We start from the raw sequence: 25,863 nt of genomic DNA on the forward strand, positions 1-25,863 counted from the left end.
CTCTGTCACATAATCCTGCCGGTTTATCTGCATGTACATTAATGCACTGAGCTTCTGCACACAACTGCTTAGCACTCTCAAATGTCCTTCTGAAGCTCTTACTGGTAACACAACAAGAGCACAACAGCAGTGGCAACAGGTGTGGGTGAGAGAAGGAGGGTCACTGGATGCAGGAAGACTGAACCAAGGCGTAAAAAACAGGTCGTCAGCACTCTCAGGATGCGTCAGTGTCTACTTATTCTATATGCAAAATCTGCACATGATCAGAGAAGAAGTCTGGGTTCCACATATTGTGGTTCTAATCTTTGATGAATAATACCTTGCATTATTTTTCTCTTCTCCTATACATTCACCTGCATTTGTAATGGGATTTCCTGCAGTCTGGCTCGAGCCTTCAAATCTGCCACTCTCTCCTCCAAAACATCCAGCATGTGCTCCCTCTTTTCAACCTCCTCCTATGAATCAAAGTGCAAGACAATGAAATAACATTCGCCATCATCTGAGCGAACATTCATTTGCGCACACTTTCACGCAGCGTACTCTGACCTGAAAGGTCGCAAGCTGGGCCTCTGTCTTCTCCTTGTCACTGAGACTGGCAACAGCGTCGGCTAGATCAGTGATGGATCCACTGGTCCACTGGTTGATGTCCTGCTCCGCGGCCTTGAGGTCATCCCAGAGTTTCACACAGTAGCCTAATCTTTCTGTATTGGTTTGTATTTTCTCTGCGATCTTAAAAGAGAAAAAGAGAGACCAGGAGACTATGTGAGGTATGTAAGAGAATAATACATCTCAATCAAGAGGAGAGGAAGGCCCACCTCTTTTGTGTTTGGCTTTCTCCCTGTAACAGGGGATGTATGCTTTACAGGGAGATGGAAGAAAATCGCTGCCTAATTAGTCTGACAGATGTGCAAGTGAGAAGCGAGAGAGAGAGACAGAGACGCAGATAACCTGTCTAGACTTGTTTATTTCTCTGTCTCATTTTGACAGCTGAGCAGACAACAACAACTCAAAAGAGGAGAAAATGTAGATAAAATAAAAGAAAGCAGAGAAAAAATATAATTGAAAAAAGTGACGGCGCAGGTGTTCAGCAGAGATGAATGTTTTTTTTATACTCACACAGATTTGTTCATACCCTTCATAGTTATTATTGTACTTCAGGCCCAGACTCGGGGAAAACACCATTTATAGTTTATGGATTTTTTTCAGTTTTTTATTTAGATGTGGAAAATTCTGGGAAACTTTTTGATGTTACAAAAATATTTCACTTCAAAACACCTGAAATAACAGAAAGTCAGTATTGTGCATTTATCTTTACTAAAGACCACTTACCGCCAGCCACTGCTCTCTAAGTGTCTCTGTGTCTCTCTGGATGGAGGACATTTCACAGTTGGGAACCTTCTCCAGCTCCCTCTGCAGGTCCTCGACCGTCCTGATGAGCTGGTCCATGTCTTCCTGTTTTTCTCTCAGCTCATCTTTTATGGCTTTATGCTGAAGAGGACACAGCAAGGGAAATGTCAACAGGAGTGAGAGATACTGTTCAATGTGGAGGTAAGACAGTGGGTTTCTGAGATTTGGTTTGCTAAATAAATATAAGACAAGTTTCTTCTTCCTCCACCTCCTGTTTTTTTTTCTAATATACAATAAAAACAATCAAACCACAGACAGACTAATTTCCTTGATGAAAACAGATTATTACTCACTTAAAACTCATTGAATTACCAGAAAATGACACTAAAGCTGATTTTTCTTCTTAGCTCATAAAAAACATTCTTACATAAGTTTTCATACGAAAAATAAATCATACTTGGATCGATCATATATGGTTTTAACAGTAGTAGATACTTTAACTCATCATAGCAGGAAAAATCACAATTAATAAACACTTTCGACCATCAAAAGTTCCAACAAGTCATAACAATGAAAAAAAATCTTTGAGAGGGATTGATACTGTCCTTTTTGACTCCATAACAAGGCTCAGAATTAAAGTTACCAATTTGATAACTATATAAACTATATAAATTAGTACTGTATAAATTCTTTAAAATGAACAATAGGTTCATTTCATGTTAGCTCATCAAATCCCTCACACCAGTCAACAGATCTTCTCAAAAACTTGTTTTCAAACGCTTTTTCTAGTGGCCCTTTTTAAAATCCTGCTATTAAAAAACTACTTTGGCATGGCCCTCAATTGTTATTAAGTATCTGGTACTATGACTTAAGCTTAAGCTAACATACAATGATGTAAGTCCAATCCCTGATGCCAGATCTCTGGAAATCATCATTTGAGCTGATGAACTGATGTTTGTTGATAATTTCTCATATACACGGCACATCTTTTTTTTTTTTTAAACAGTCCAAATCAGGTGAAAGGTTTTACAGAGATTAAAGATCGAATATGAACCCCTACCACAAAAAAAAAAACAACACATTTAGACCCAACTTCAGTATGTTTTCTCCAGCCATGACACCATGTACCAAATATAAACTAACTTAATTAGAAGAAGCAGATTTCTCTTAATATTATATCCCAAATTTCTGATGATCATTTTTCACATTTTGTCAATATGAGTTTCATAAGGCACTCATTTTTTATGTATAGCAGCCAAAGACTGTTTTGAAAGCAGAGCAAGATGTTTTCATTCAATTTATCCACCCTTGACAGCCAAGTTTTTTTCTGGCCAAGAAGAGAGCATGTGTGCTGGGTGCCTTTGCAACTATCCCTAATCACAAAGTAGATTGGTAGATACCAACGTATAAAAAATTGAAGCACCTAGGTCAAGTAGTTTTCTAGTTAGTGGATTTTTTTAATGTCCCTCATCCCTTGAATTATTTCTTTTGTATTTATTTAGAGAAATTACTTTTCCTTGTATATTTTTCCCCAAGCAAATCTGTGATGGTCAGTTTTTTTTAGTCTGATGCACAGAAATGTAATAATTCAATATTTTTCTGAGAATAAACATAAACCACTGACTTGCGTGAAAGTCCTTTTGGCTTCCTGAGCACTGTGGTTGTGGTCAGGCAGATTGTGAGCAACGGCCTGAGCGCTCTCCATGAGTGTGGTGAGGATCGACTTCAGGTGGTGGAATTGGCGAAGAAGATCTAACACAACTCCACTGTGTTCCTGACTGCATGTTAAAAAAAATCAGAAAACGTCAAATATATTATTTTTGAAAGCAGGTGGTAAAAGATGGAAAAAAACAGATGGGTGAGAGAAAATTAATCTCTTACCTGTTGATGATTAGTGTCCTGACGTTATCCCAGGCTGTCTTCACCAGAGCTACCTCCCTGAGCGCTTCTCCTGCCAGCTCACTGTCTCTCTGGGCCAGCTGGTTTCCCTTTTCTTCTAACCACCGTTGGGAGTGCTGCAGGGACTGGAGCTCATCCTCCAGCTGGACAAAGAAACGCATCCTGGGAGAATAGATGCAGAAGAAAACAATGGAGATTAGTAGCCTGATTCCAACATATTACATCTCAATTTCCAGGAGATTAAATTTGTCTGCCTGTATGTTGGCTTCTGTAATAGACAACAGACTCTGGCATACAGTAGATCTTTGAATCAAAGGTTCATAGTAGGCAGTAGAAATGCAAAAAGTAGGAATGAAGCAAGGACTGACAGCATTATTACTACTGAAAGCCGACATTACCAACTATGCAGACACTATGAATATTGATATATTTACTGGTCTGAAGTGTCTCGATTAAAATGAACAAACCTGTTGTGAAAGGCCTGTACAGAGGTCTCTCTGATGCCCTCCTGTCTTGCATCGTCCACTAGTTTCTCCAAATTCTTCATCACTTCTTCTCTTCTCTCTCTAAAAGAGCTCCACAAAGCCCCTAAAGCATCCGCTTCACTTTGTCTCCACCCCACACTCCTCTGCACCTCCTCCAGAGCCATTGTCAGGGCCACCGCCTGTCCTCTGCAAGATGTTCTTCCCTGAGGATGGCTGGCATCTTTAGATCCCCTCCACTCTGCTCCACACAGGTGCACATGTGCTTTGCTCAGCTGCCCATCTAACCCGACAGCTTCAGCCTCAAGTCGGGCCACTTCTTTAGCCACCTCTCCTATTTCGCGATGCAGCTCTTCAGCTTTGGAAGGGTCCCAGCTCCCTCTGCCCTCCACAGCCTCATGAAGGCGACGCACGGCCTTAGCAGCCATTTTATGCTTCTCGAGGAAAGTGTTTAACTCGGTCAGGCACTCTTTACGAAGCAGCAGGAGACGTTGGCATTCACTGAGGGGTTGCAGGCAGTCCTCTCTCCATGCTTGGACCTGCTCTTGGGCCTCTGGGGTGGAAGAGCAAAGCAGGAAGGACTCTTTTTTATGGAGAGTCTCTCTCAGTGATGCATTCTCCTGTAGCTGTGCCTCATGCTCCTGCAACACGATTGTTCAATTAGACACATTTATGTAAGCTCCAACAGCAATCGATGCAAACTTGTTTACTAAAACTGCTCCAATATACATACAGCCTATAAAGGACATCAGTGTTGACAGCAAGTTATTGATCTCTCACCTTCAGCTTAATAAACACAGCCTCAAGATCAGCAATATCAACCTGGGAAGAGCTTCTCAAGAGAGACAGGAAGTTTTCACTCCACTGGGTAAGGGCCAGCAGTGCCTGATCAAACTGCTCCAAGTGCTCCAACTGCAGCTCCAACCGCTTTATCCTAAAGGTGAGGGTGGGAAAAGCATGGACTGAGAATATGGAAGTGACTGTTTTAAATATAAATAAAAAAAAAAATGCTAGGATCCATTCACATACTGTAACCCAGATGTAAATAAGCTATATCATAATCAATCACCCTAAAACAATACCTGTGTAATATGCCGTTCTTCACAGAAGTGCATCTCTCCTGTAGTTGCGTGAGATCATCACTGAGCTCCTGGATACGAGCTTCGGGTGCCGTGGGGTATAGGCAAAGCCCGAGATTCACAAGACCCTGAAGGAGAGTCTCGTGTGACACCGTCTCTACCTGCATTTCCTGGATAGGCATAACATCAATGCAAATTAGATAAAATAACAAAACTTTCTTGTAGAAACAAATACAGAAAAGTAAAAAGATTTTACCTGCACATTTTGTAATTCATTCCTAAGCTTTACTTTATCTGCAGAGAGCAGTTCGGTGTCTGGGCAGCACACAGACTCACACCTGTCCAGCCAGCTTTTCATGGACAAATTTTCCTTTTCATATCTGTAGATGCAGATGTTGCATGTATTAAAATCAAGGAAAATATAAGTTGCATCCCCTTAGGACACACACAATTACAAGTTTTTTCCCTTTTTTTTTTTAAAATCTGACCAAAGCCTAGTATCAGTGACAAGGTCATAATGGGGCAACCATATCTTCCCAGTGCACCCAGTGCTGGAAGTAATCCCTTATACATATACCTGCAGGATACAGGATGAGGCTAACTGCAGAGACACTAAGCCGCACACACATACACACACACAAACAGGCACAAATCAACTCTGCTGAAGTTTAGTGGCAAAAACATAATTGAGTTCATTTCAAAAAGAGTCACTGGCTGGGTAAATAAAAGGAAGCGCTAAAGCTTGGGCAATTTAAACAGCCACCATGTGGCTAGATCATTATTTTCTCCTCACGCTTAAACAGAAAAGAAACAATCACTCCGGTGAAGGACTATTGTGTGACAAAAGAAAGCGATAAGAAAGCATATAATTAGAATAGAAATGCACTGGCTGACAGGGGGACAGACAAGATCTCGCTCTTCCACATCACACTAAGATGAGAGACAGATTCAGAGGAATAAAGAGGAAACTGGCACAGAGAGAAAAAGAAACAGCACATGCACAATAGAAGGGAAAATGGCATTTGCTGCAATAAGGTGCTGTAGGTGTGTGCTAATGGAGACTACGGATGTTTCTCAAAAAAAGACTTACGATGTATTTCTCCATTTTATAAATGTACTTTTTTGTTTTATGTTTTTTTCAATGTGGCAAAATCTGAAATATTCAAACAGGCCTGTTGTAGGTGTTTATCTATATAGCACCAAATCACGACAACAGTTGCCTCAAGGCGCTTTATATTGTAAGGTAAAGATCCTTCCGTAATACAAAAGTGTTGAAGGGACACATACACCCGACACCCTGCCATACCAAAGCATAATAAACTCTAAACACTAAACTAAATGGATAAATCTTCACACATTACAGTGAACAGTGACTCGTGCCTTCAGTTTAACAGTTAACACTCTTTTCTCATTGTCTAGCATTTGTCTCTTCTATCCCAGACAAACACTGACATTTTCCTGTACTAATGTTCATTTTCCAAAAGGTCTAGGACACTGGTAACAACATAAGACCCCGGGGCCAGACTCGGCCCGGGAATTTCTCCAATCTGGCCTGCTGGGACAGTTTCGGAAAACATGAAGGAGAGGATACATTTTCAGACTTTTAACTGTATTTTTAGAAGTTTTACAGCTTTTCCTGCTAATAACAACCTACCCACAGTGATTCACAGTGATATTACCATTCATATTAAATAATAGATAAACAAGCAAATGACAGAAAAAATTCATAAATACAGGACAGCGTGAGCAGTGAGGTAACAGATGTTTTTCTGTAATTTCATAACTTTATCATGTAGAAAAACTAAGATGTGCTGTTGAAATTGCACTTCTTTATCTTTTATTAAGATAGCAAAGTGAAATAAATGTGTAGTTAAACAACTTTACACTAACACAAAGTTGATGTGGCCCTCCAGACAAAATGAGCTTGACATCCCTGATCTACGACAAAAGCAACCACATTTTGTGGTTTATTGTACCTCTGCCACAGAGCTAGAAGGCTCTCTAACATAGATTGCTTTTCTGAAGCCTTTTCCATTAACTCTCTCTGCTGCTTCTGGAGGTTAGCCACCTCTTCCTCCAGCTGGCTGCCCTCTCCAAGCCTTTTTGTGGCCGAACACAGGGCCATAAGCCTGGGCTTCAGAAGCTCAACACTCTGGCAGACCTCCTGGGATGAACACAAAAATACTTGTTATCAACTGCACATTAAGTAAACCCTTGAAAATACAACATAATAACACGGCATGTATAAAAGAGGTGCCAAGTTGTGCTCTTACAATGTGATCCTGGAGGGCTTTGTAGGTCTCTAATGATGATACGCAGCATGTGATCAGACAGTCCAGTTTTTCATTCAGATCACTAACTGTTTTCCTAACCTGAAAATAAAAATAAAAATGTCAGTTTGTATTGTGTAACAAAATACCTTTAATAAAAGCCATAAATTGTGTGATGCTCTAAACCTGTTCAAGGTTATCATTGCATCTCTGCCTGTAGGAGGCGCTCTGGTTGAGCTGCATGCCAAGCTGCTCTGCTCTCCCCTTCAGCTCTTCCCAGTATTGTCTCGTCTGGTTAAGTTGCGCCCGGATGCGACCGGCCTCTCCAGAAGTCACAAATCTGGACAGAGCCTCACAGTCGGCCTCCATGAGGGCAAGAACCGCCTTTCTCTCCTCTAAAGCTTCCCCCACAGTCTGGAGAGATGCAATAAGAGGGGAATTCAACGAGGGAAAGCATACAGGAAATTACGACGATAAAAGATCGCTCTTTCAAGAAGAAATTTATTTTCAAACTGAGAAGAAAAAAAAATGGCAGATAATGGCAGTACCCCTTTTTTTTTTCTAAAGACCATCATGAGAGTGACAAGTCTGGGATTAGGCATGCCAAGATTATATTTTATTAAATATGATCAATTTATTTCCCTTAAATTCCAGCCTCTGCTACAGCACTGACCCAATTTCCCTTGGGGTTAGATTAAAATTTAATCTCATTTCATCATAATCTTAATCATTTTGGGCCACAGTGATACTGTAAACTACAGACATAAGGCCAGACAGCAATGTGACTCTCCAGTTTAACTGAAGCAACCAAAAAATATGAGTATTTACTTGCGAAGATATAAAAAATATTTAAGGAGTTGTGTAAAAAGTGTGCAGTGAACTGACTCACCTTTGACTGACCTCTAACTGGAAACCCTGTGATCAGGTAAGATAAAAAAAAAAAAACAAGGTATACAATGTAATGCTGTGATAGAAATATAGACCTGCACAAACCTCTACAGCGCTGATGTGTTTGTCTAAAGGATCAGAGGAGGAGAAAATGTTGACAGCCTCCAGCTCCTTCTGTTTCTGATTGATCCAAAGAAAGAAGGCCGCTGATTCACTGCTGAAGCGCTCCCACCACACAAATATCATCTCCAGCTGGACAACACTGGGACACATGAGATTAGGCAACAGCCCAAGGTCAGAATATTGGAATGAAAACAAACAAGCAGACAATAGCATGGATGCAATTTGCAGGTGAATGCCAGACAGACATCATATGTTGGCAAAATATAATTTTACATTTTGATGCTTTAGGGGGTTTTTTCAGACTAATATCACAAGTTTGTTTTTACACTTAAAGCTCTTTATTGGGCACTCGTAAAACTGCCGGTTAAGGCCCGTACCACATTTCAGACCTTTATTGCTTGTCCCCAAGCATCTCCACCAAAAAAAAAATGTAATAGAAGAAAATATTCAGACATACTTCTTGTTGAGGTGGTCTTGAAGTTGTGTGATTGCTTCTCTGGTGGACTGAGCCTGCTGCAGGAGAAGAGTCTGAGTCTTCGGACCAAGCTGAATGTCTTCTGCTTTCTCTGAGAGGAGATCTGCTCGTATAGAGTACTCCTCGATCTCCGTGAAGAGTTCCTATAGACCGAAAAACAAGCAGTTACACAACATGAGCAAATACAGGCCAATAAACCAGAATATGAATGCATGCACGTTTTGCACATACACACCTTGTTATGCTTCAGTTCAATTTTCAGGCTGTCAAAGCAGTTGAAAAGGAGTTCCTTGTGCAATTCATTGTTAGTATTGCTGATGAACCTCCAAACTGTTTCTCTTTCTGCTTCAAAGATTTCCCAGGAGCTCAGCGTTGCCTTGAAGTGACAAAGAAATGAAAGAGTAAAGTTAGCAGGTGCAAATTCATACCCAGTGATAACATGCACTATTTACAATAAAGGAGATGGGCACTGTAATATTTACTGCCATTCTCCTGGTTTCATCTGTACGCATAGGGTATTTTACGACAGCAGATGATCTGCTGTCTTAAAATACACCGACATTTACTTTTAGTTTTCTGATCAATTCAAGGACAACGACAAGTGTACAAAGAAATCACAAAGTAACAGACAAACAAAATTAATGTGCAGGATAACAGTCAGCAATAGGCTAATCAATTATAACAGCGGGAATGTGTGTGGATGATCAATGACACTCACACATGCAAACACCAGGGCGCCGACATGAGAAAAATCTTGGCTCTGCCTACCTGCAGATTTTGCTCCTTTGCCCCTGATTTGTGGTCAGCCTCATTGAAAGCTCCTTCCAGCTCCCGTAGAGATTGACTGAGCCCCTCCCCTTTCTGCAGCTGGCGGCAGTGGGAAACCAGAAGCTCTGCCTCTCTCCTGTTAGCATGCAGGCGCTTTAGGTGTTGCTATAACACACAGACACAAAAACAACACGCTATTTTGTGAGCAACCTTGATTTTGCTTTGCCTTGCTCAAACCATTCATAATGTAAACTGTTAAACGGTTAAATTACATACAAAAGAGACTTTCAAACATGGAAACCAAGTTTTTACAAGTGCATTTGCACTAAACACATACCTGGTGAATAAGGTAAAGTTGTTTGGCTTCCTCCAAACCCTCAGCATCCAGAATTCTGCCTATCTGCTCCTCAGCCTCTTTTCGGGCCCTCAGAACCTCCTCCAGAGCACCATGAATCTCGTCCCTCAGCTCCTCATACTGGAACATGGCAGAGCCCTCATCACCCAGCTGTGGCAGAAAGGTCATCGGATTATTTTCTGATGAAAAATACCAATACGGAAGAAAATATTCTGCACTTATCCTGGAATACCTGACACAGAGAAGAGTAAACTGCCCGCAGGTCAGTTGAGAGTTTAGCCAAGGCTGCTCTTTGTCTTTGGACTTCCACTTCAGAGCTAACTTCAGACAGCACAGCAAGGCGGCTCTTGAGCCACAGCAGACTCTCCTCTCGAGTGTCCACTGCTTCCTGTAGTGCCTGGAATTGATGGAAGCACTAGATGTTAACTGAAGTTGAAGTATAGCCTAATCTCAGTGCCTAAAGCAGCAAATGTAGCCCACTAGCTCACCTGAACAGCAGCATCAAGCTGCTCCTGATGACTGGAAGTTATTGCTGTTTCTCTTAAGAGCCTCATTTGCCTTTTTTGAAATGAGAGCCAATCAGAAAGCTCGCAGAACCTAAAACAAAAATGGACCACTGAGTTCTGAATTTGCTTTAAATCACTTTAAATCTGTGCTTTTTGCCCATCTTTACCTCTCATTCCACTCTTTCCATTTATCAGGGTGCTGCTCCAGCTTGAGGTGGGTGCTCTTTATCTGCTCTGTAACCTCTTCTACGGCCCTTCTAGTGCAGTCAAGTATTCGATAAGCTTGGTCGTTATCAGGCAACTTGTAACACAGATCCTCCATGTTTCTAATCCTCCTCTCGCTCTGAATTAAAGGTTTGCGTTCCCTGAAGAAAGTCTGAAGAAGAAGAAAAAAAAGAAAATTAAGATATGAGCTCCTGAATGTCAGTGATGACAACATTAAGTAATTTTGTCTTTCTCTGATTTTCAGTTCAATCTGTTTCAATTTTCCACTAAATCCGAGACTCACTCTGTGCTCTTTGATCACTCGCTCGCTGGTGCAGGTGCCAGACAGGGCTTGCATTTCTCTGTGCAGCTCTGCTCTGCAGTCTTGCAGGATCACAGCAACTCGGCTTCGCTCCACATCCACCTTGAGACGGAGTAGGTGAGATGGTACCTCGCTCTGCATGTCCTGTAAAAAAGATGGAGATGAGACAAAACATAGCAGACCTGAAAGCTACCCTTAAGTGTCACATTGTATCTGTCACTGATCAAAAGTTCCCTGGAGTGGCTGCAAATAAACACAGAGAGGGTTGAATTTTTATCTAACCAGGTTAATCGGAACCAGACTGAAGGGACTCTATTGAAGCCAAAGGTTTTCCTGGTTAAGTTAATGAAGTAGAATCTATGCGCCTCAAGAGGTGTACAGTAATTAGTTAGAGTGGTAAACCATGGTGACCTCTGACCTTCCAGAGTTTGTGCAGCCTGCGGACAGTTTCCTGCAGCCCCTGTTGCTCCTCCTGTGGCAGGATGTCCGTGAGCTCATCACACGCTTTCAAAAACACGCTCAGCACCCGCTGGTCCAGTTGTCCAAAGAAATCCTGTAATGTGAAATAAAATAAGAGTAAACACGACACAAGACAGAGTAAAAGTTAAGTCAAGAATGTTAACACTCTACCCGTTTCCACTTAAAAATGTAATTAGAAAATAGAAATGCCTCTGCAGATTAGCCGCAGCTTTCACAGACATGCTTAGAGGTTACAGATTTAATCTTACAGTGTGTTTCTTTAATAATTCCTCAGCATCTCCAGTCTCTCTCAAGCAGCCCTGAGCTTTCTTCAGCACTCTCTCCAGCTCTTGTCGTGATTCCTCAAATCTCCTCCTCAGGCAGTTGTTGGCCTCTTCCTGCCTTCTCCATTCCCCAACCTCCTTTAGCAAAGCCTGAGAGGTTAGATAGTAGTAACACAGTGTAATTACATTATTTGTCCTACAAGCAAATGAACAGTAACACACATGGTGGGTAAATCTAATCTGCACGAATCCCTTGTGTTTTTCTGATGTCTGTGTAATCTCTATAGTATAATCAGTATTGTGGTTTCTGACTGGCATTCTGGTATGCAAATGCATGCAATGCATAACTGTAATACTAACCTGTGCCGAGCCCTGAATTTCAACAACTCTCTTTTGCAGCAACGATATGTCGAAGTTCCTGAGCACCTTACTGGTGGAGAGCGCCCTCTGCAGGGAGTGGTGGTTCCTCTCAATCACCGATAAACATCGTTTACAGCTTTGCTGATGGTTTAACAAATCCTGTCACAAAAGGGGAGACAAGAAGTTTAAAAAAATTACTTGTGTTTCCAATATCCATCCATCCGTCCATCCATTTTCTTATCTAGCTATCCAATTTAGCGAGGCAGCGTGCACACTGGACAAGCCGACAGTCCCTAAGCTGGATGAGTGGAAGAAAACAGATGGATAGACTTTTACAAGTTTGGACACAGTGTAAATTGTAAATAAAAACAGAATGCAATGACTTGCAAATGTCATAGACTCATATTTTATTCACAATGGGACACAGAAAATATTAGTTTAACCTGAGATAATGTTATCATTCCATGAAAAATATGAGCTCATTTTAATTTGATGGCAGCAACGCATCTCAAAAAAGTTGGGAAAGGGGCGACAAAAGTAAGTGGTGTTAAAAAAGAAACAGCTGGAGAAACACTTTGCTATAATTAGGTTAACTGGAAACAGGTCAGTAACATTACTAAGTATAAAAAGAGCATCTTAGAGATGCAGAGTTCCCCAGAAGTAAAGATGGGAAGTGGTTCACTGCAGAAAACTGCATCTAGAAATGACACAATAATGCTCCTCAGAGTAAAGTAAGCACGTATTTTAAGTAAGCTACATTTCAACACAAATATCTCTTCTTTCTACTCCTTGAATTTTCATAAGAGGCTCATTGCTTTGAAGACGTTTGAGGGGAGTTATTATTTTCTGTCAGCGTGCATCAGATTTGAATATAAAAGAAGGGAACAATAATACATAAAAGATACAGCAATAGTTGTTGAAAAATGCAGATCACTGCTTATGGAGCTGGCAGCTCATATCCATAATAACTGTAAAAAAATAAAAAGAAACTGAAAAAAGAATAAAAACATATCTGGTAAGCACTTATTGTAAATTTAACATGTTTGTGTCTGACCTGCCACTTGTATTTTTGCTGGGCTTGTGCCTGTGACTCTGGGTCTCTCGCAGCAGAAGTGATGCGACTCGCTCGCTCCAAGGCCTGGTAAAAAGTGTTGATGTGTTTCTCCATCTCCTCCAACAGCGGCAGAAAGGCATGACACTCCCGCATCAGAGAGGGGCACCGCTCTCTCACCTGAACAGATATAAAACGGACCGCTTAACAGTGAAAAAAGGTATTAATTTAAAAGGCTTTGTGTTTAGCCTCAAATGAGACTCACCTTGCTTAGTTGACCTTTGACTGTTGCCATAGTTGCCATGACCCTGGTTGCCTCATCCTGTGGCGCATCCTTGGCAAGGAGCTGAGCGCTGCGGGCAGCCAACTTGTATTGTGTCTCCATAGCGACAACCTTTTGCTTGGTATTCTGCGATGTGACGTGCAAGGGTAAAGGGTCATTTCATACGTTCTTAAAGTGAATGCACTGCCATCAAAGCTGTTTTAGTAATAAAAATGCTGACATCAATAAAGCAGTGACTTGCAGCTTTTAGTAACACCTTATCAAAAACGTATGAGAGTAAAGCTGTTTTCACACATTGAGTGCAGCTGTGAAATCTCACTTTATCATGACTCAAGCGTGACTTTATCTGATTTGTCTCAGGTGAGGAAGAGAGCTCGAGCCTCAATTCATGTTGACCTGAGCCAGTGACATTATTTACTGCAGTCATGAACATTTCTAAGCATTAACTGATGAAACTGCATTTATGGAACATAAATTCTGGACGCTCTCAGATCAGATCTTTAGCTGCCTTTAACCACCACAAAGTCTGACAGATATCTGGTGCCATGCATTAGAGTACAGAGAAGAAAATTATCTGAATTTCACAGTGAGTGGGCGTCACACAAGCTTACTTCTGTATGCTCTACCCAGATAGTACCATTGCCAAGACCAAAACAGCATTGCCAGCATAGTGGGAATGCATCTAAAATAGACTATGGTCTGTTGTATGTAACTAATTCTCAGACAAAGTCTGAAATACAGTCATGTCAAAAAGCAAGAAAATCAACAGGAAAAACTCAAGAGCAGCTTCTAAGTCTCTACAAGCTTCAGTTAGCATGTTAAACGTTAAAGTTCATGACAGTACAGTTAGAAAGAGAATGAACAAGTTTGCATGGGTAGGGGAAAGCTTTTTCTCTTTTAAAAAAGAACATGTCGGGATCGCTTAGGCTTGCAAAGTTACATATAAACAATGTGCTTTGGACAGATGAGACCAGAGTGGAGATAGTTTGTCATAAAACACAGCATATCTGCAAGCACCTGACAACAGCTATTAAGTGTGGTGGAAGAGGAGTGATTTGGGCGTGCATTTTACAGCCACAGGACCTGGGCACCTTGTAGCCATTAAGTCAACCCTGAATTCCTCTGAGTAACAAATTCTTGGCTCATGCAACAGGACAATGATCCCCAAGCACAGCAACAAATCTAAAATAAAAGGACTGAAAAAAAACCAACCGTTCTAATGGCCCAAGGAACAGACCACAACCCCACTGAAATGCCATGTTGGGACCTTAAAAGGTATACCGATAAATACACACCACAAACAATTACTTCAATTTATTGCTGCTAAAGTCAGCTTATAACAGGACTACACAGAGTTCTGTTAAAAGTCCCTCTTTACCATGAAAAAGAGAGTTTACATGTCTGAAAATGGCTTGGAAGGACGTAAAACAGTTGGTGTGTGGGGCAGCTGTGTTCCTAAAAAGAGCTGTGATGACCAGTCTCTTTGAAATCACATAAAGCTAAGAGTAAAAAAAAAAAACTCCATCCAGTTCCATATTTGAAACTTTGGCCATGTTTAACATGAGTATCCACCATCAGTAACAGCAAATAAACACACAAAAAAAGAAAGAAAGAAAAGAAAACGCATATTAGGTCCACTTCAGAGTCAGGCTTGTCATTCTCGACCAGCTTAAGAAAGAACAGATGTGAAACAAACCCCAAGCAATGTGATCAGGGATGGTCTAATATAAAGTATGTATGTAAGTGTAGGTGCCCATTGAATTAAGAAGTCTAAAGTATCATGATGCTGCAATGCCACGAGCTTAAAAAACACATTACTGACAGGTTGTATTTTTACTGTCAGGCTATTTTATCTTTTACATTTGATAGTTAAACTGACAGTTTGCTTTCCTCACCTCCACATCCTGAAGAAAAGCCCTAACACTGAGGAAAGAGACTTGAACAGGAGCATTGAGTTTGGCTTCGGCAGTGTCCAGCAGCTCTTTCAGGGCCCAAACAGCCTTCAAGTGTTCTTTTCTCCACTTCTCCAACTCATCTGAATGGGCATACTGCAGCAAAAAAGAAGCTAATTATACTTTATACTGAGAAATGAAGCAAACAGAGCCATCACATATGTTTTGACCCAATTCTGTCTTTGTCTGACAGGCAGTATTTTTAGATGTTTTCATTCATTACTTGTTTGACTTTGAGGAAGAGGTCTCTCCATCGCCCGTTTAAAATGAGTAGCTGCTGCTTGAGATCAAGTGACACTGTCTCGTCACACGTTTCAATAAGAAAATTCCCTGCATCGTTCATGGCTGCATGCTGATCCATCCAGTGGCTGAGATCCCTGAAAAACTCCTGGAAGACAAAGAAATTAAGAGAAACAAAGAGCGAGTGTCAAAGAAAGAGATGAAGAAAGCTAATCAAAAAAGGAACAAAGAAAGTGATTCAAAGAAAGAAACAAAGGAAGGACAATAAAAAAGTGGGGTAATTAGATGTCTAATCCTAGACGGAGATGTGAGTCTGTGTAACCATGGCAATGCAACAACAGGAATATCCTCAGCGGTTTGATGTAGGATCATTTGATACTTGAGTGGAGACTCCTAATAAGCTTCCACATAAAAAACCTAAATTCTTCAAAATGGCTTGATTGCTACAATTAAATATGACTCCATCAAATAAATGGGTGTATGAGCAGGCTACTAATCTGTTCACAGAAAAAAATCAAATAAAAAAAATCAAAGGCTCAGACAGTATTAAGATCTAATCTCATACCCGTTTTGTGTTTTCTGGCTGGCTCAGGGCTTCCTCTGCATCTTCCAGCCAGGCCTGCAAAGAGGCCACAGTGGAGGTGTACCTCTCCCAGTTGGACAGCACTTCCTCCAGCATGCTCCTCACGCTGCGCACTTCCATGGACAGACTCCTCCACTGAGTCACCACCTCCCGCATGAACCTGCGCACTCCCATCTCACCTTCATCCACTGGAAGAGAGGTAAAGTTTAACAAGAATGGCAGCTACCGACAACACCACCATTACCTCTGATTCTCCTGCCACTAATAATGTCACTTATTCACAAGAGTCAAATGGAAAATGAAGCACTGAAGCAGCTGTTTTGGAGCTGCAGCTGTACCTTTTATGCCTGTGTGTGCCTGATTACTTTCGCTGCTTTGTTTCACATCACCACACTTTGGCAAAGGCAAAGGACACATTTTCACAGGAACACTCGATAGAGCTAAAGGAGGTACATGCTTTTGCAGAAAACTCCCTGACCCCAAAAACTCACTACAAGAAGATGTATCATCTGTGCTTGTGCTACATTGTCAGATGCAAACTCTCTAGTTGTTAGAGTATGTGCAAAACAATGGCATAAAGACACACATCAGATAAACGCGATGCTTCTAAAATGGGAGACAAAAAACAGATCAGTACCCTAACCCTTTTCCTTATTTTTCTCAGGCAGCCAATCAGAAACCACGATGCTAACTACAGTACCAGCAGGACCTGCTGCATTTCATTTGTGGGGTCGACCAATCAAACCTCAGATGTCCTGATTTCTCACCACACCTCACTTCTCTGCTCTGCATACCCTAAAGCAATGCAACCCTGAAACCTAATGAAACCAACAAGCTAGCTCAGTTTGCGCCCAGAGACCTGCAGAAGTGGAGCAGCCCCCCAACTAGCAAATGGGGTCGTATTCCCCACTGAGAGCAGAGAGTGGAGGAACCTCATTTAGCTGTAGCCTGCAGACTCTCCTCCTCTATCAAATTGTGAAACCAGTCAGGGGCAAACTGAGCTGCTGGCAGGGAAAGCCTCATTGGTTACTGAGTTGTTGAAAAGGGAAATAAAGTTGAAATATAGTGAACAATTGAGAGATACTGATCTCAGCGAGGATACACTGGAAGTATCAGATCAATTTCAGATTAAAGTTCCATTAAAAGGATGAGAATGCATTGGAAATGTGACATAATAATGATGTTCCCAATCAATGAGCAGGACTGCTTTATTGCATTGTTGGACATTTTATGTGATTCTGACATCATCGCAATAAAGCTCCTTTATATCAGATTACTGTCTGGCCAGGATATTGATAAACATTTCCCAGATTTCCCGGGAGAATTACTGAATTACTTTATCATAAGAAAGTGATAGGATAATAAATGCTTATATATACATATAGTAAATATTACACCTTGAACTACTCACCTGAGCTGTCAGCACTCACATAGGCCTCTGCAGACAGTTTCAGACACTGGAACAACATCTCATAGTTTTCAAAGAAACGCTGCTTCTCCACGAATGACTGATAAAGACAGATTCCAAAAGAAAATGTTATTACATGTGAAAAGCATCTTAACAGATACACAGAAACAGAACTAAATATCGTATATGTGCTATGTAATGGTAACTATCCTTCATCAACCAATAATTATTATTTAATTCATTACAAAAAATAAATTAAAAATTAAAAATCCTTTCCATATAAGCATGCAGGTGAACCCTGAAGATCAAACTAAACAAATCAGAGGCTGAGCTTACGATATAGCTGTGAAGCATCAGTTCCACAGATTCCTGTTGACCGTATTTGATGATCCAGGACTTTAGTTTGGACTCAGCCAGACTGAGGAAGGCCTGCATGTGATGTTTGTTCTCCAGAAATTCCATTTTTGCTAAGTGGATGCTAGAAGATGTAGAGATAAAGTTCATCCTAAAAAAGAAACAGTTCATACAGGGACATCAGACCTATACCTCGACCTTCTCATACTGCTGCTTTCCCAAAAAGCAAGGTTGTGAAAAAAACACACCGACTGAGGTGCCAAATTTCATTCAAATAATCTGTTCTTATCAGAAAAACATTACCACGAAGAACATTAATTTTGTATTCTGCACTTTCAAGAGAAACTAGCAGGAGTTTTGTTTACCTCTCAGCCATGTCTTGGAGCTGGTCTGGGGGAACAGGCACTCCATCAACACTTCTGTCTTTATGGATTCTCTGAAAGACCTGCTGGTGACTTTCCAGGCTCTTCAACACATCCTGTGCAGAGTACACCGAGTAAAGACATGAAAACAGACATACAAATGTATTCATACATTCTGTGTTCATTCTAATAGCATGTTTGATTCTCACACTCTATTGTGCTATGTATGGCTCTGCACTAACCTTGTGCTGCTCCAGAGCTCTATGCACAGTGCTGGCTGTGATATCATGTGCCTGCTGGATGGTTATCTCCTGTCGCAGAGCTTCCTCGGCCTCGTGCAGCCATGCTCCCACTGTGTCCAGAGGAGCTGGCAGAGACCTATCCAGCTGAAGATGCCAGTCTAGTAACTAAGACGGATAAAAACAGACGATGTCTCCTTAAATAATGACCTCATCACACAAATAATTGAATTTTTAATTTCTATAAAAAAAAAGAAGGAGACACTAAGTCATCAGCTCTTTATAAAAAACACAACTTGTGTTAGCCCAAATAAGGTAAAAAGAAATAACCTTAAACAATAAATCTTCATACAAGTTTAAAAAATGGCTGTTTCTCAGAGTTGCTGGCAAAGCACAAAATAAATTCAAATTATGCCTTCTGAAGTCCTTATGTATGAATTAGAACATTGTAAACCCTCCACCGACCTCCAGGAGTAGCTTTAAATATATTTACATATCACTTTTTCTGAATGGAAAGAAAATGCTCTGTGTACAATTCTGAACAGGAGGCGAGTGGGTAATCCCGCTGCTCTCACCCTTTTGGAGATCCTTTCCCAGGCCTGTTTGACCAGAGCCTGATCCACAGTCAACATCCCATCCCTCTGAGTAGACTGCAAAGCTCCCTCCACCTGCTTCCTCCTCATCTCCAACTGGACACGCAGACTCTTGAACAGCTGAAAAGCAAAAATCAGTGACTCACAGCTCTTTATCCTCGATAAAAGGATGATAATGAGTGTTCTCTCTCTCACAGGTCATACCCTTTTACCATTTGCATCTTATCAGATCCTCATATGTTCTACCTTTAAAAACTGTCCCTCTATCTGGCTTTAGACTTTCAGAGCTATGCAAAGACAATGAGGATATCCCACATGCTGCTGAATATGGAATGTATCCCGAGGCTTGGTGGAATAAGCCAGATTGACTGAAAATATGACGGCTGCTGCCTGATCCCCACAGTCTAATACCACTGATTAAGCTAATAATAGGAGCGTCTGTGCCCAGTGTGCCCAGTTTAAACACACCCCGCCACAGACACACACACACACACACACTAACCTGGTACTGCTGAGCAAGACTGCCCTCAGTCTCCTGAGCCTGTATTGCATCTCTCTCCAGCTGGTCGAGCCACATCCTGAGCTCCCTCAGGCTCTTTCGCTGCTCTCTCTAGGTGGCCAGGATCACGCAGGAGTGGGAGAGAGAACGAGTAGGAGATTGGGAAATAAAAGAAAAGAGGACAGTGCACCACAAAAAAAAAAGGAGGAAAGAAAAGAAGACAGCGTGGAAAAAGTGATTGACCGGGATGAAAAGAGGAAAGATGGGAACAAGAAAGCAGAGCATGCACGGTTAAACATGTGTTCCCCTAATCCTCTGTGTCTCCCTGCAGGACAAAACGTCAAAAACCCACAGCTGCCAACAACACTCAGCTTAGACAGGGTACTTTGTCTAAGACCCCCTATGAACATTTCATTGGATTTTAAATAAGCATGACGATAATGCGATGCTGCTGAAAAGCTTGTGCGATAGACCATTCAGTTTGAGAGCTGTTCAGTCTGAATACCACCCCTCCTGTAGGAAGCCCCAACTTTATTCTCTATGACAGCTCAGAACATGGAAGTAGATCAAGTTAATTCTAAAAGGAAACAGTCTGCCATATTTTACTCACCATCATTCTCTAAATATTTTCTACCTAAGTGTTTATGCTTCTGTTTATTTTATAAATTCACGCTTTGTCACAGCTAATTAATCTCCAGTGCAAACACCAGGAAGTAAGGAAGAACAAAAAGCCCTATCGGTGTTGTAAAACAGCAAAACACAGTGTGACATACATCTGGACACAGCAAACATTAAAAAAGGCCAACCTCTATTCACAAGCTTTCCATCAAATATGCTGTATCAGTGCACACTGCCGATGCCAGAGGCCTTCATTGTCATGCTAATGGGACCGAGAGCCAAAGCGCTCAATGGTAGCATTCATAAATGGTAATATCACATCTTATTATATTGGACTTCCTTCCGTTATCATGGCTTAGAAACCCCGCGGCCCGAATATCACATCAGGTTAGATAAAGAGGCAATATTAGGATACAGGCTTTATTTTGACATGAAAAATCAGTGTTTAATCCCATTCTTACAAAGTACAGTAGGGACTGATACAGCAATCCAATAGAGGAGGCAGAAAAATATGCTTTAATTAAATTTATATGGAAACCATGAATGATCATGGGTGGTAATTGCATTGCGTTGGAGGAAATTATTGAAAACTCTCCCCTGGGAACCGAAGTGGCTAAATAACCTACCTCCAACATTTCCTCTATATCCCGAGGTGCAAGATCATGCTGCAGAACAGAGTCCAGCACAACAACCACAGGAAAGCAGTCACCATACAAACGCACCAGAGAAGAAGACAAAGAGCGACACAAAGAGAGAAAGATGTACAAAAACGAAACACAGAACAGACAAGACACTGCTGCAGCTCATTTCAACCTACTTTAAAAACTAGATAGCTTCAAGTCATTAAATAAGAGATTTTAACTAAATTCTGAATCAATTAAATATAAAATTAGACGAACAAATTTTTCTTTTCCCCCTGAACCTTGAACCTTGCACTTTGATAGCTCAAAATGATTATAAATAATACACATACAAACATACAAATACATATACAAAAGACAAACATTCACTATGCAGAAAAAGAGAAGATGATCACAATGACAGGCTATCGAGACGGAGACAGCCAGTTACCTCTACTTGTAGCTGTCCCTCGGAGCCGCTCTGCTTTCGTTCTGGAAGATGCTTCAGGAATTGGGCTACATATGTCATGACAGATTTCTCATCTGGCTTTTCTACGTCGACATCTGAGACGGGAATCAAATAAATAAAATCAGGAGTCAAATAAGCTGGCTGTAAATTCTTCAAGAGTTTTCTCATAGAGAAAAATATCAGCCGCTGATAAGAATCCGCTTGACTGAAGGAGACAAGCGGGCATCTCAAATAAAATCAATCTTCACCATTTCAGATCAGTGTCCAAGTTTTGTTTGGGGGTTCCGCCATGCTGGATCTCATGGCCTAATGCACCTTAATTATGCTGATGTCAAGCTTGATTTGCTGGAGTACATTCTGAAGGGCAGGCATGAAGGGGAGCAGATGGTGTCTGGCAGTGAAAGTGAGATGCACATCTGATGCAAGGACTGACCCAGTATTGTACAGTATTTCTGTACAATTCTGTTCTAAAACTTGCCTTGCAAACATTTCCCACAGCATTCATGCCGCATCACACCCCATGTTAGGCAACTGTCTCCTCAGTCTTGTGTCTAGTTTAACTTCCCCCTTGCTGAATCTCGTCATTTTGATTTAATTGAGCTGTATTTTGGTATCCTTCCGTTTCTACTCTCCTGATTACCCTCATGCGTATAAATAGTCCTGTATGGCTCCTTAGTCGTTGTCATAACATCTGTTTACCTGTCCTTCTATTCCCCCTGTCTGTTTTCAAGAAGCTTTGTAGGAATATGTTTTATATTTTAGACTTTTGGGGATGCCTACTTTTGGGTCCTTCTCCAGCAAATCATAACAGAAATTTGGGTTTACTGAGTAAACATCCCCTTGTACTGTTGAATACTGGGGTGGTGGTGAGATTGAAACACCACGCAGCAGAGCAAGAAGACTCACATGTTAGAGGGAGAAACAGGACATTTTTCAGCTTAGGATGTGTTTGGTATATGTAGGTGTATAATGCACCATGGCTTCAGTGGACTGCCTATCTGCCTCTTTACTGCATTAATCTGTATTTTGTAGCAGAGAAAATCCAGTCAGCGACATAAAATATTTTTTAAGACAATAAAAAGAAATAAAATACATAGTAATTTTATGCCTACTTGTAGGTTTGTTGCTGACCAGGCTCAAGTTTGCTTTTGATAAACTTAATGACAGAGTCACTCCGAAATGCTACTGGAAATGTTATTTACCCTCTGGCTCAAGAAGCTGTGGAATCCCTAACTCAGTCTCGGCCAACAAGAAGGCTTCATGAAGATTTTCCCGATTGGGCCTTCTCCATACTCGCTCCATGTCGACAAGATTAGGCCGGAGAGCATTGATAACCGCGAAGAATGCTAAACCAGTGCGCCAGCTGGGGCCAAAGTCCCTCACCTCAAGGCCCAGACTTCTAGAAAGGACAGAAAATTACAAGGTCACAGCAGAGAAAAAAACAAAACATAACCTACAACCTGCAGCAACACTTGACCATCAAATCAGACTTCATACTTGGTGGCTGTCTGCTGGACCCATCTCAATAATGCCTTCCTGGCTCCACCCTGCAGAGGAGGAAGGGTCTTCTTTTTGACGGGTGGGCTGGTGGTCTCAGTGCTGCTGGTGGAGCTGTCCAGTGAGGAGGTGCTGCTGGACACGGTATGGAGTGCTGGTAGGCTACTGGTTAACTCCTCAATCTGGAAGCAACATAATACCAACTAAAGTCAGGCTTAGCCACAGTTAGTGATTCAAGTGCTACATTTTATCTTGTTAGGTTTTCAGATTCCTACAATGCTCTTTAGATCACGTAATCTGAAAATATAATCTGTTAGTTTTCTAATTCTATCAGGTCTGTTTGTGAGGCAAATAAGAAGCTCCACACTGGTACCCCAACCCAGAGCATGTTCATTTTAAAGCCAGTTTAAGTAACTTTATACCTAGTTGATGAGCAGTGTTTTATTTCTTCTGAAAGTTCAAAGTACCAGAAGTTTACTTATAATATACACAATATATTATATAATATACATCATTAATGGAGGGAAAAATCATCAATTGTCACCCAAGAGAAGCTGCTATTTAACAATAAAAGTAGAATTCATACAATATTTATAATCTTCTACACTAATATAAGGTGCACAGATCTTGTCCTGCCTAATCACCCCAGTGTCTCCCTCCTGTTTCTCATTCCCTGATTGCTCCTGTGTGTATATAAGCCCTGTGTTTTCTCTTGCTTGTTGCTGGTTCATCTGTGTTGTCTCCCTCCGTTTCTCCCTGTTTATCATGCCCTGTGTTGCTCTGCTCTCCGGCTCCTTCAGGTTTGTTACTTTGGTTCTTAGTTTTTCCCAGTTTAGGTGTGCTAGTTTTGTTCGTACCATCCCTGCCTTTTGTTTGTATGTCACTCGTCTTCAATAAAGCTCACTCACATCTCAGCCAGTGCCTTCATCTTGGGTCCTAATTCTCACTCTCCAAGTTGTTTGCTTAATTATTAGATCTTGTGTGTGAGAATCTTTTCCTTACAACCTTATCAGGAATTGTGTCTGCAAATTAGCTGTGGCTTTAATCCTTATATACATCAGCCGCATTTTACTTAAATATTATTTTTTTATCTGTGGTATCATTATATTATATTTTATTTATTGAACAAAGCAAAAATTGTGAATCTGTACGAATAGAGTCAACGGACATATTTAAGCAAGCATGTAAATTATTATATTGGGAGCTCAGTCTGATAATATCCTATCAGGCCTGCAGATGATCCACAGTTTCTGTTCCCTAAAGTCAGTAGACTCGGGCTACAAACAACTCAGAAAATCCATAAATAAAACAAATCAATATGTCAGTAAGTGAAAGTGTACATTTACTAGTGCACTACATTTCCTTTATTGAATATCCTTATGTCTGATGGAGTAGCAGGCATTTATGTGTACTGATGCTGCTACGAGAGTGGAGTATTAAGTTCTGATTTATTCTCTGCATGTCTGAATTACCTGAGGCAGATGCTGTTTATTTTGAGTGTAGGTACTTTTAAAGATTAACTTCTTTTTTATGTCCCTTTAGCTTAAATTGCTCATTTTTTTTATATAACTAGAAAAATACACATCTGCTTTCTCTGCAAACTGGATATTCTCAGCCATATTAGCTGTCAGGTTAAGGTTCTTGTGGTGAGTGAGTAGTAATATTCACATCATGTTCTTCTTCTCACTGCTTTTCAAAAAATAACGCTGAATTATGTGCATTGAATCTGATGATCTAATTGCACTAATGCTGCAAAAAGTTACCTGGAAATAGAGAATAATGGTCCACACCAACCCCAGGACAATAGATGGCCGTCCATCCACGATGTCTGTTGAGTTGATGTTCACCAACTTGATCTGTGTCCAAAGACACTACACTATTAGAAGGTCTAGATATTTCCAGATCGCAGACTATTCTATCAGTTGTCAATATAACCCCAATAAGCCCATTTTATTCAGAAAGTTAACAATAAAAAGTGTAATTTAAAGACACTGCCCAGCACAAAAAAAAAAGAAAAAAAGATCAGCAGCTGGATTTAACTAACCAAAAAAGTAAGCGCCATCCATTGGATAATTACTGGAGTGTAACTGATGCTGCGAGTAGCTTCTTGTTTCCTAAACAACCATCTCTATCTCATGACTTAAACATTCATCTTCAAGGAAGAAATTATGTAGTTGGAAAAAATCTTGTTTGTGATCAGAGATCACTTAAATGTTTGGTGAAATCAAATTTAATGAATAAATAAGTCTACTAGTGAAAGTAGAAGCTTTTCCTTATACACAATGTGACGGGAAAAGGACTTAAACAACTGTGTAGCATAAAGAAAACCACTTATTAGCAGCTTTAGTTTAGTTGGGAGCAAACAGGTTGAACTCTGGAACAATGGAAAAAGTGTTATGATTTGGGGTTGCTTTAGTTGGTCTGGTTCAGGAATGTCAAGAAATACACGAGGTCAAGAAATACATGAGGTCAGCAGAATCTACTTAATGACCAGATCTTTTCATCAATTTTTTTAAGATCAAAATGGCAGGATTCAAAGAGGGCACCAGTGTGAAAGAGTGGTTCAGGGAGCGTGAACCATCATTTTCACACATGGGTTGACCACCACAGACTTTAGACCTTAACCCCATTGAGAATCTTTGGGATGTGCTGGAGAACTGATCTGACTCTTCTAACATCAATACAAGATCGTGGCACAAACATAATGCATTTATAGACAAAAATAAATATTAGGACATTCATAAGATTATCTAAACCATACCACAGCAATTAAGTCCAATGAAATAAAAGAGCATGTGACTTTTTGACCAGGCAGTATGTTCAAGTCCTACTGAGATTGAGAATCTCTTTTTCAAGAGAGCGATGTAAAAGATAAAAAGCTGCACAAATACTAACATTACACACATTAAAGCAGGTTAACTCAACATCCAGATTGAGAACAAAACAGCCACAGGTTCAAGCTAATTTCAGTGCATCTTTAAGAGAAATCACATGTAATCATCAGAACTGCTGCATGCAGATGTTTCTCACACAATTTATCAACATCGCAAAGAAAAAAGTGGAGCAACGTTATGAATACTGACCGGAGATCCTCTGTACGCAGACTGGAGGCAGATGGAGGAGGAAGAGGAGGAGGGGGAGAAAGATAATTCATAAGTACTAGAGATGATTGAAAGCAAACGCCTGATTGACTGTGAAAAGGCAGATACTGTAGCATCTCTGAGGTGAGATAACTTGAGTGGTTGGCTGAGAGGAGAGATCTATCACTACTACA

The 25,863-nt window shown here is 40.8% G+C and overlaps 1 protein-coding gene across 6 annotated transcripts in view; it reads right to left on the reverse strand.

Annotated features, from left to right (window-relative positions):
• Positions 1-25,863, reverse strand: part of syne1a (spectrin repeat containing, nuclear envelope 1a) — a 134,586-nt gene that overhangs the window by 85,652 nt on the left and 23,071 nt on the right. For 4 of the 6 annotated variants that reach the window (XM_063496078.1, XM_063496083.1, XM_063496081.1 and 1 more), the window contains exons 5-45: positions 25,673-25,693; positions 24,353-24,445; positions 22,590-22,771; positions 22,295-22,491; positions 21,075-21,187; positions 20,630-20,668; positions 19,389-19,496; positions 18,869-19,006; positions 18,297-18,461; positions 18,058-18,170; positions 17,675-17,843; positions 17,342-17,438; positions 15,913-16,118; positions 15,331-15,495; positions 15,051-15,203; positions 13,138-13,281; positions 12,876-13,052; positions 11,822-11,980; positions 11,447-11,611; positions 11,137-11,271; positions 10,701-10,862; positions 10,360-10,568; positions 10,175-10,283; positions 9,919-10,083; positions 9,669-9,836; positions 9,332-9,496; positions 8,799-8,939; positions 8,546-8,706; positions 8,071-8,227; positions 7,264-7,491; positions 7,081-7,179; positions 6,784-6,971; positions 5,064-5,187; positions 4,811-4,977; positions 4,509-4,662; positions 3,714-4,369; positions 3,229-3,408; positions 2,972-3,125; positions 1,330-1,488; positions 547-729; positions 354-455 (exon numbers count right to left, since the gene is read on the reverse strand). In XM_063496078.1, coding sequence (XP_063352148.1) covers positions 354-455; positions 547-729; positions 1,330-1,488; positions 2,972-3,125; positions 3,229-3,408; positions 3,714-4,369; positions 4,509-4,662; positions 4,811-4,977; positions 5,064-5,187; positions 6,784-6,971; positions 7,081-7,179; positions 7,264-7,491; positions 8,071-8,227; positions 8,546-8,706; positions 8,799-8,939; positions 9,332-9,496; positions 9,669-9,836; positions 9,919-10,083; positions 10,175-10,283; positions 10,360-10,568; positions 10,701-10,862; positions 11,137-11,271; positions 11,447-11,611; positions 11,822-11,980; positions 12,876-13,052; positions 13,138-13,281; positions 15,051-15,203; positions 15,331-15,495; positions 15,913-16,118; positions 17,342-17,438; positions 17,675-17,843; positions 18,058-18,170; positions 18,297-18,461; positions 18,869-19,006; positions 19,389-19,496; positions 20,630-20,668; positions 21,075-21,187; positions 22,295-22,491; positions 22,590-22,771; positions 24,353-24,445; positions 25,673-25,693 — 6,570 coding nt within the window. The remainder of the gene's footprint in view (positions 1-353; positions 456-546; positions 730-1,329; positions 1,489-2,971; positions 3,126-3,228; positions 3,409-3,713; positions 4,370-4,508; positions 4,663-4,810; positions 4,978-5,063; positions 5,188-6,783; positions 6,972-7,080; positions 7,180-7,263; positions 7,492-8,070; positions 8,228-8,545; positions 8,707-8,798; positions 8,940-9,331; positions 9,497-9,668; positions 9,837-9,918; positions 10,084-10,174; positions 10,284-10,359; positions 10,569-10,700; positions 10,863-11,136; positions 11,272-11,446; positions 11,612-11,821; positions 11,981-12,875; positions 13,053-13,137; positions 13,282-15,050; positions 15,204-15,330; positions 15,496-15,912; positions 16,119-17,341; positions 17,439-17,674; positions 17,844-18,057; positions 18,171-18,296; positions 18,462-18,868; positions 19,007-19,388; positions 19,497-20,629; positions 20,669-21,074; positions 21,188-22,294; positions 22,492-22,589; positions 22,772-24,352; positions 24,446-25,672; positions 25,694-25,863) is intronic. The other 2 variants (XM_063496079.1, XM_063496080.1) reach the window with 2 other exon arrangements.

The sequence above is a fragment of the Pelmatolapia mariae genome, linkage group LG15 (genome assembly GCF_036321145.2).
Source record: "Pelmatolapia mariae isolate MD_Pm_ZW linkage group LG15, Pm_UMD_F_2, whole genome shotgun sequence".
Classification (NCBI taxonomy): domain Eukaryota; kingdom Metazoa; phylum Chordata; class Actinopteri; order Cichliformes; family Cichlidae; genus Pelmatolapia; species Pelmatolapia mariae.